The 10,756-nt window shown below is 33.0% G+C and overlaps 1 protein-coding gene across 1 annotated transcript; it reads right to left on the reverse strand.

The window, feature by feature from the left end:
- Nucleotides 1-3,697: 3,697 nt before the first annotated feature.
- LOC144348140 (uncharacterized) lies at nucleotides 3,698-9,864 on the reverse strand. Its single transcript, XM_078007640.2, has 2 exons — nucleotides 8,859-9,864; nucleotides 3,698-5,491 (listed from the first exon to the last, which is right to left on the reverse strand). Exons 1-2 carry the CDS (start codon nucleotides 9,855-9,857, stop codon nucleotides 5,345-5,347), a joined length of 1,146 nt encoding a protein of 381 aa, XP_077863766.2. The 5' UTR covers nucleotides 9,858-9,864; the 3' UTR covers nucleotides 3,698-5,344.
- Between the last annotated feature and the right edge of the window lie 892 nt (nucleotides 9,865-10,756).

Raw genomic sequence — 10,756 nt, forward strand, 5'->3', positions numbered from 1 at the left:
GTGAACATGTATTTGTTGAAATACAACTCACATTTAAAACATATTTTCTTAATCGACGATCTAGAAAAATGCATTCGACACGTGAAGAACGATACTGAAAAACATAAACATTTAGTTGGAAGAATTAAAATGGTTACATAAACTAGTGAACTATCCCAAAACTAAATATATTCATGAAATTGACGACTAATATTAATTCCACAGCAATAGAATAAATATATTTATGTACATTTCAAGAACAAGGGCGTACAATTCGAAAGCACATTGTGACGTAATTACGTAATGGGCCTTGTGTGGGGCTACCCCGTATTGGTGAGCTGACAGCTACTATTTTCAGTACAGGCCTGATGAACTGGTAGCATAGTGGTTGTTGCATCAGACTCATGATCGGTAGACCAAAGTTCAAATACTACCTTACGCTGAACCCGGGCTGAACACCTAAAGGATCAACCCCTACCTTGGGTGAGTGTGCCACATACTCAATGGGAAGGCCAATACCACTGACCGAGATTCATTCACTAACGAATGCGACTATGGGGGAACCTTTGATAGAGATGGCCGCGCAGCAATGTCTTCTGTGGCAAAATGCACTATATGTCAGCACACACAAAAAAGTCAGGAGAGATAATAATGACATTCAATGTCTACAACTGTCGCCGGGCACAAAAAACATTAAAAAAAAAACTTTTCTGGTAGCGTATTCATCTTATAAGAAATCATGAGATTAAAGACACTCAATTCATTTTCCCCCCAAAATATACAATCTAATTCTGACCACAAGTGATCCCCTGAAACATGCATAAATCAAGGGACAGTAATGACCCATCCAATTACGATGGGTTAATTGTTCTATACTATTCTAGATAAAAGATCAACATCTTTTCTCAATAAGTATGAAATTATTGACAAAAGTATAAACTGGTTTCAGAAAATCACGCCCGACATTAAATCACAATTTTGTTTTTTTAAGTCGTTGTTAAATTGCTCACGAAGAATGATGAAAACAGGTGTAATTAGAAAAACAAAACAAAAACACAGCCACTGTATATATCTTTCATTGATTAAAAAGAAGCATGTGATAGGGTCTGGCACCAGGATTTATTTATTAACTGCCAAATTATACAAATTACTTTGTATTTTATTAATTAGACTTCTTAAAGACATGTATCAAAAGTTTGAATTTTGTATTAAACTATATCACGCCTTCTCCGAAAATTTTAATGTAACTTCAAATTGTAGTACTAAGAAAGTATTCCAATCAGTCTAAATTTGTTTAAATTATTTATGAATGATCTCCAAGAAAAACTTAGTTGAGAACATACTGATAGGACTTTTCTACACAAGATTCCCGTTAATGTTTTGATATATGCAGATGACATTGTAGTTTGTTCATCCCTTCTAAAAAATACATGCAACAATCTATTGATGTTCTCCAAAATTATTGCTATCATTAAATTCGGATAAAATCAAATTATGACGTTTTTATGGAAAAGATTTGATACAAACTGTAGACCGTCTCTGGGTGAAAATGTCATCATTTCTTCTTCTAGGAGTGAACGTGGTCGTTTCTCATTACATTTGAATGTTATACGAAATATTTAACTTGTTTGGGTGTGCAATTTTGATATGGAAAAAAGAAGTAGAATTCATGCAGCTTTTTACAGTGGAATAAGTCTTGGTGTAGACAATGGTCAGGAAAAAGAACTCAAGTTTGACAAATACTAATGTACAAAAGATTATATCAGAAAGTTAATTTAGATAAAAACAACAACTGGGAGCTATATATGTTAGCTACTGACAGAATTACTTAAATAAAAATAAAATGGGGAAAACAAACTAGCTACAATTATGCAAAACTGTAGCTGAAAATTGGATTTTTTTCACATTTCTCGTTAAATGAGAAAGGTCAATATGAAAAAAAAGCACCTCTACAAAGAATGTCGGGATGATGAAATTACTATTTCGTTTTGCCAATATTTCCGAAATATAAGATTAAAAGTAATGGAAACAATAGGAAATATAAGCTTTTAATTATATATTTGTTGATAGGACTAAAACATTTACTCACATTTTGTGATGCTTCGATAAAAATGTTACGGCAAATTTAGCCCAGTATACATTTTACATTTTTGAAAGATTGGAATTTATAACCACAAATCAACTTTTTTCCCGATAAATCTTATAAGTCTTCTCTTCAGCTCTGCCATTGTCACGGCCTGGAAATCGCTTGGCGAAAGCATATAGCTACAACTGTCATGGTATGGGGAAGGAAATGTAATAAATATGTTTTATTTTAACCCGGTCACATAATTAATAATTATTGCATATTGCCACTTTGCGCAAAGGACATAAAAACAACACCATTATACAAAATAAAAATTGAATAAAATCAATTTTCAGCAATATACTTCAGTATGTGGATGCCGAGGTTAGTTTGTTATATATTTGATTTGTATTTTATTTCTCAAAAACTTAACATGTGGTGAACATCAATGGCATGGAACAAAAGTACGTGCTATTCTACGTAGAGTTCCAAAGGATCCAACTTCATGGGTTATATTATTTCCTTCTCATCATATACGTCGGCTAAAGCGACATAGTATTAAACATTATTTCACGAAGACAAGTTGATTAATTGTAATTTAAAATTATCGTGAAATAAAAAATAATAATACAAAGGTTTTTATTAGCACACTGTCATCTATATATCCGTACAAAATTGAAGTAGTTATCCGAGATATTAAGAAACATTATTCATTTCACCTGGATCGGTCTTGTTTCCATAAAACATTTAATTACATTAATTCAAACTATTTATTGGTCACCTTTTAAACCTCCATGTGATTCAAGATTAAGACAATTTTCTGATTCTGCTGGCGAAGTTCTACATAGTGTAAAATTTTTGTTAAATGGATTAAAAATAGACAGTGAGCACAGTAACGTATGATGACTTACATTGACACTCACCAAACTGAAGACTGAATATTACATTTTTAAAATTTTATTCGAACAATTATATTATAGACGCGATGTCCATTTACATGTATTTGCAAATTTCTTTGTATAAGATGACTCAATATAGGCTACAAATAATTTCTCACGATTTATTTAAAGCTATTTATCATGTTTTTCATGATATCGCGTATTTTTTTCTTAAATGGGGTATCATTAATGTGCTCTAATATTTAAATCCTAGTTATCCATAGTTGGCTATCAGTTTACATCAACATTTTGAGTAAGTTTGCGTAAATTTTTTATGATGGTGGTGTGTTGTATATAAATATATAATACAGACAGACCGTTACAAATACTTGAGACTTGAAATGTGGTACTTTGGTAGTTTCACAACAATTCAAGGTAAATTCTAATAAACAAAGATTTGAAAGCCTACACACCACAGTGGATTCATTCTGAAAATAATCATATGTCACGAGGTTGGCCAATGTATCAAAAGCGTACATTTCATCAACACATTAGGGATCCTAGTTTTAGAAGTATTTTCCACAGAGCATATATTTTCACGCCACACTTAAAATACACTCACATATATTGTGTTTTCAGAAATAATTTTAGTTGAATAATAGATGTCTGTTTTGGGTGTCAATCCTAATAGAATTGAAATGTAGAAGAACGCAATCAGTCTTGTCCACACTCTTATTCTGTACATCACATACAATGAAGTACACAGCACAGAAAATAAAGGAATGTACCTCACTCGTGCTTTATTGAGGTCATCGTACGAACTACAACATTATAAGTACATATTTAAATATCTAACATTATAACAGAAACAAGTTATACGTGTTCTCAAAAATGAAATACATAACTACATTAAAAACTAGAGGCCAAAAAATATAACTAAAAATAAATAAAAACGCTCTGTAAAAGCGTGTTATTCTTCCAGATAACTCATGTCCACTTTCAAACTGTAACAAAACAGTGTTAGTAAGCCATCTGAAAACTACTTTTGGTTGACGGAATGTGGATTGTGTGGGTTGTTGACACCCTTTGTCAAAGTTTGGGCATGGACTGGTTCATTTCCCCCATCGCCAACACTAAATGATCAGTACACAGTAAGTGTCCACCATATCAACTACTGCCCACAGTCCATACCAGCATTAAATCAGCATTGTAATACCGCATCAATCATGCTTTCCGACTAGGCTCCACGCGTCCACCGCCTGTCAACTATATACTGTACTGTTTGTCTGACGCTGAACAAGAGAACTCAGGGATTGCCATGAACAAAGGGAACAGTGAATTAGCTTTTAGTGGAGACATGGACTTAGTTGTCATAGTAACATAATTTTTGGAATGATTTTCCCAAGAAGATACTGCGATTATTGAATGTGTTCATATGACTGGGTGATATATGGTTCACGATGTTGAATAATGATAAATTATTGATAAACCGAAAATAAAAACTGATACAATAACATTGTATAGTTAAAAATGTCATTATATAATAATGAAGACTACATCCACTTATTTAAAACAATAACACTACTTATTTAGTACGACAGATCCTGATATGACACTCAGATAAATGTATAATAAATTAAGAACATAAAGAACGAACAAATATCCATATTAAGATCACACTCACTTATTGAAAACAATTTACCACTAATTCATGACGACAGATTGAGACCTTTTCAATCTATAAATAAGTGAATAATATATTTCGACCCAAAGTCCAAGAAAGAAATTATAGCAACATATACACTTATATATACAACATGTAGCTCACTCAATACATCTTTCTGGTCATGAATATACTAGGGTGTGTATTTATACAGACTTATATTGTGCATATTGTCTGACGTCAAAGATATGAATTGCGCATGTGCATCTAGTAGTACACATTCACTACACGCTATTTCAAGCTTTCTTTTTTGGAACTTCGTTTTGGCATAACGGGGGGGGGGGACACGTCTGCTCACAGTGGTGATGCATATTTGTAAGTGTGCCTGTAATTACATACATATGCATGTTTGAGTATTATTTTGTCTGGTTTCCGTAAGGTCTACTTTGAGTGCAAATTTCCAATTATAGCAAAACAAAAATATTTAATATGTTAAAAGACAAATGATTTGTATCATATATGTTTCATCATATATACAGAGAATTGTAGTGTTGTCATATGACATAGAATTAGCGAGCAGACAACATAAACACAGTAAATGTTATTGAAATTGTAAATGTTATTGTAGTTATCATCTAGACATATCTATCTTCTTTAATGCAACTAGTAACAACTATCAGTCAGTAGGTACGTGAGATAGGACAAGCTGTTTTATAGCCTGTGCCATCAGCGGTGTGCCACACATCACCGCCGCCGTCATTATTGTACTAAACCATATCTCGGAATTGTAGTCGATTCAGGACATTTATTTGATACCTGGTTGTTTTCTTTGTGAGCGCCTTTCGTTTCTGATGGTAAATTCTCTGACGTCATCTTCGTATCGTCGTTGACTTCGTTTATTGTATTCTAATAATGAAACAAGGAATAATATATTGTCAGAAAAAGAAGTATATTTGCACATTGGAATACGTGTTGTAATCTTTTGGCTCAACATGTTTATAAAAACTTTTATTTGTTTGTATTATTATGGTATGTGTATTAAGTTTTTGTTAAAATAGTGGCACAGATCGGAATATGATTCAGGTACGTAATCACAAAATGTAAATGAATTCTTTACTTGTAATGTGTATTCAGCCTTACAACAATTGTGCTGCATATTTTTTATCATGTAACATTTTTTGCGAATCATGATTTTGAACATATTTACAGAAAAATATTAGTAAACTGATGAATTCACAAAATCTGAAAGTATTTGTGCCATTAAAAAGGTTTCTTAACATAGTAGGTAATCAGAATGCAAAGTGCTATTTTTGAATAATCAAAGGAAGACAGAAAATGACATGTTGTCAATCGATTATCATTTTAGTGGCATTTATAAGCAGGAAGCACTCAATAGCCCCCACACCCTGATACATGTACTAAGTTTTGATTGGAAAATATAGAATCACCATCCAAATTATTACCACTAGTAATGTTTGAGAGCATTCACGAGGACAATTAACTTCCCACCGAGTGAAATATTCAATTCTACTAATTTTGTGATTGCACCTGATCCAGAAAATTAACAAAAATATTTTGTGCAAACTAAAACAGTATATTATATATTTGTCTTGTAGGTTTTAGCTCAAAAAGGAGAGTTAGAAGACGCAGTGATTTATATGAGAAAAGCTATTAAGTTGGAACCATCAAACAAGGTATTTATTCCATATGGTTGGAATCTAGTATTGGATGGTTAAATTTTAGTAGTTAAATGTGAACTACTATCAGATAAAACTTCAGTAGAGCAACCACTCAAGGTACATTGAAATAATCTTAATAGGAATATACATGTAGATTTTACATGGAGATTGGATTATTTTTTGTATGGATTGCCAACTTGTACATTTGACATAATATTTCTGCAGAAAGTGATGGTACTGTCGCAACAAAAACATATTTATTTGATACTTTATTTTAGCTGGCTTTAATGAATAGCTTGAATGTTAAATATATGTAAAAATGTATATTCGCTGGATTTTATTTTCATTGAATCATTCCTTCAGCAAAAATTATTTGCAAGTGAAAATAAACAGTAAGTTTGATTTGAGGAAATTAATAATTGTGTTATATATCTCTAATAGAAACATGTAAAATCTTTGGTGAATGTTGTCAACAGTAATCCATTTTTATGTTGATGACATTTTAGTGCTTTGAACTTTTGACTGCACACAAATTTAATAAACATTTCCTACTGGCTCCCTTTTTCCATTGATTTGGGTATATCTGTGGAAGCTTTCATAAGGTGATCTTAACATAATAATTCTCTTTGATAAAACCGATGATAAGAAATCACATATTGCGGTTGCTTTATTCACAGACAATTCATCAAGAATTGGCCAAAATAGTTGGTAAACTTAGTAATGAAATGAAAAGTACAAAGGACATGATTGTGCTTAGTGTTGTTACAAATCCATATTTAATGAGAATAAATTGACAATATTGATAATTGAAGTTGCTCCTGATTCCATCAGTGAAGGTAGTATATCATCACTCAATCCAGTCATTTGGTATTCCAAGAATGAGAGTTGCTTCAAAATAACTAATAACGAGTTGCTTGCAATAGAGTTATAATGATTTAGGTCGATACATCAAATATTGGCAATACTGGTAAACACGAGCTATAGTTTACTAATCACTCAGTCCCCTCCAAGCCAGCAGCCATGAAACAACCTCTGAAATATCTTACTTGTACAACCTATGTACACGTCGATATCTGTATTGTGTAGGGATTATATTTATGAGCATCCTGCATCCAGTAGTAAAACAAAATAAATAGAAACTGTTTCACCACAAAAATAGGTAAAATGTATAATCTGCACGGCATGCTGGGAAATGCTATGGTCGCTGGTGTCAATTATTTTTGGTACATGATTTTCCAAAAATATTATCGTGTCCCATCCAACTCCTAAATGCACAAAAAAACAACAACATGAATAAATATGAAGTACAATACTTCCTTTCTCTTTCTGGCAATGCATTGTTATGATATTTATTGATTTTTGATCTTTTGAAATGTGTTTGTCTCTTATGTTTTGCCTTCTGTCTATTTAGGGTATAAAATATCAGATGCAATAACAGAAAGTAATTTGTGTGGGCACAAATTTACTATTTTTTTGTTTATATCTTTTTCACCGAGAAATTTGACAACAAAGTTGGGGTAACTTCACACCAGGACAGCTTTTTTACTTTTCTGTGATTTTTTGGCTGGGCCGATTTTGTTCATACAAAATGGTAGGCAGGTCATACCTGCACTCTGGTTGAGTGGTAAAATAAAAAAAAAATCCAGGCCTACCGTTGCCATGGCAACAGCAAAAAAATGATTTTTGAATACTTTCAATATTTTAATAGCATTGTTCAAATGACCATGCTTTTTATTTCGGCTAAGTTGCACACCGACATTTTTTACACTGTATCAGCGAAAGTTCCAACGCAACTTTAAATGAACCGTAAATGCTACTTTAAAAATAAAATGCATTATAAAAATGCGAACGGATTTTAAAAATGAAAACGGTTTTTGAAAATGAAAAAAAAGATTTCGAGAACGAAAATAGATTTTAAAAAACAAACATGAATTTTAAAAACGAAAATGTATTTTGAAAACGAAAATGGATTTTAGAAAACAAAAAATGGATTTTAAAAACGAAAATGGATTTTAAAAATGAGAATGGATTTTAAAAATGAAAACGGATTTTAAAAAAGATAATAGATTTTGAGAATGAAAATGGAATTTGAAAACGAAAATGGATTTTAAAATAGAAAACTGATTTTGAAAACGAAAATGGATTTCGAATACAAAAATTGATTTTAAAACTAAAAACGGATTTCAAAAATGAAAATGGATTTAAACAATTGGTTTTTAAAATAAAAACAGAACCCAGAAACGAAAGTGGGTTTTAAAAATCGATTCCAGAACCGAAAATGTCTTATTTTTTTAAAAAGGATTATAAAATAAAAATGAGTTTTCAAAATGTAAATGAATTGTAAAATGGTTTTATAAAATGCCATGTTGTGAGACATCTCGGTTGCCGTAGAACAGTCACTGGGTCGGTGTGGCTTGTTAGCTTGTGTATATATCTGGTAGCGTCGCTAATATGTGGGCTTCGAATACAAACAGCGTTCAGAACCATCAATGAGGTTTAATTGACAAACCTCATTGACGACGCTGAACAAGCTGGCAAGTCGAACCCACAAACTCACTTATGATTGGGGGAGGGACGGGGTGTTTTTAACTCACCAACAGTTCAAAGAAATGGGTAGCATACAATCCGCTTCCATCAGTGGGTGTTCCATCAATCATCCATTGAATGCCTCCAATACATATGGAGGCTCGGATAGCATAGAGTAACACAATGCCCACTGCAAATGTAGTTAAACTGCTGACGTTCAGGGAATTTGGTAAAATGTAAGCATCGTAGGTAAGCCACAAACCACGCCATATATTCACATTTGCGATATTGGATACGAATATATACACGTCTTCAAATAACAGTTGTAAAAACCATGGTGCTTTTCCTCCTATTTTCCGTGATAATTTCGCCATCGGAAACTGTAAAACATACTCGATAATAATTAAACCGTATCCAAGAATCAGCGATGCCATTAGTGAATGTGTTCGACTTTCAGCGCATAAAATATTATTCATCAATGTCCAGGTTCCCCGCCAAAACGTAGTCACGAAACTGTGTAATATAACATAGGTGAATAAGACATCGCAGACATATGCAACGGTACAGGTCTCAGAATTGACTCTGAATCGAGTCAGATATTGAAAAACATTTTCGCCGTAGTCACGACGGATGACGACAGGAACCACTCGTGCATTTTTACTAGCTTGAAACAAACATAATCCGAGTGTTCCTATTGCAATACTTATAAACGAACTCGCGAGACTCTTTGTGGTGTGTATATCCCATAGAGTCCATACGCCTCTCCAATAGTTAATAACAGCAAACCCCTGTACGAACACATATACTCGGCTGTATATATGCCAGCGCAATGACTTGAATGGGAAATAGTACGTGTGTAAATTCTGAAGTAAGTTCTGCATAACGATAAATCCGATTCCTATTAACAAAGACGTTACGGCGCTCAAAGTCGAATTATCTGGCAGTAAATAAATGTCTAATAATGTCCACGTGCCTCTCCATACTCCAACTACACATGGGGTTACTATGAAGCAGGAGATAATGATATCACAACAATGCAGCAAAATGACGTTTTCAGTAATAGCCATCCCTGTCAGGTATGTCTAAATTGCAGGTGGAAACTAATTTTACTATGACAGTATAGTGTACTATAGTCCCACTATTCCTAAAAATAATATATTAAGTAGGTTTGCTACCATCAAAAGTTATGATCAGATTTGTTGGACTCGTTTATTATTGTTTTTTGTGGTAAAACGATTTCATCACAAGCTCAGTTACATATCATGAAAACAAAATGGACGCTTTCGGTTTTCAAGTATTATTGGGAATTTCTGAAATTATTTTGTGAATGAATGTGAATGTGAACATGAACTTATATGGTAACTTACATGTTTCAGCAATATTTATTATTTTAAATACCCGCAAACCACATTATGCAGTTTATAAACAATCAATTACGTATTATTTTGTACCACATGTTTGGAGGCTTTGCAACAGCCCATTGCACATGTTTTATTTTTAGACTTGCTGCTACAATCACTGGATTGTGTTGTCGTCAGGATTTGAGATACATACACCCTGTCTCTCCCTGTGGCATAATGGTATGTCTCGGACAGTGGCGTGGTGATTGTGAAATACCTTGAAATGTGCTTAGCTCAGTGTTGTTGGCAATGAAAATAGATATGACATCATTGACCCTGAGTCTTCTACTTTAAATTGGTAGAGCTGGATAAAGAGTGGTTTATTCCACTACCAAAATTGACATCCTCTATTCACTGATTTGTCCGCTATTTCGAGATAACCAAACATTTATAATGTATTATACATTTTATTGTTTGCATGGCCGTAATTTAGTTTTAGTATTTAAGTTGATGCAAGTGTAAAAGTCTTTAGTCAGGAAGGTGACCTGACTTGATCCTGTAACATCTTGTGATGTTGATTCCTAACTTCAGTCAGCTGTACCCTATGCAGCTGTACCCTGCTTTGC

The sequence above is a fragment of the Saccoglossus kowalevskii genome, chromosome 13 (genome assembly GCF_978046115.1).
Source record: "Saccoglossus kowalevskii chromosome 13, keSacKowa6.1, whole genome shotgun sequence".
In the NCBI taxonomy this organism is placed as follows: domain Eukaryota; kingdom Metazoa; phylum Hemichordata; class Enteropneusta; family Harrimaniidae; genus Saccoglossus; species Saccoglossus kowalevskii.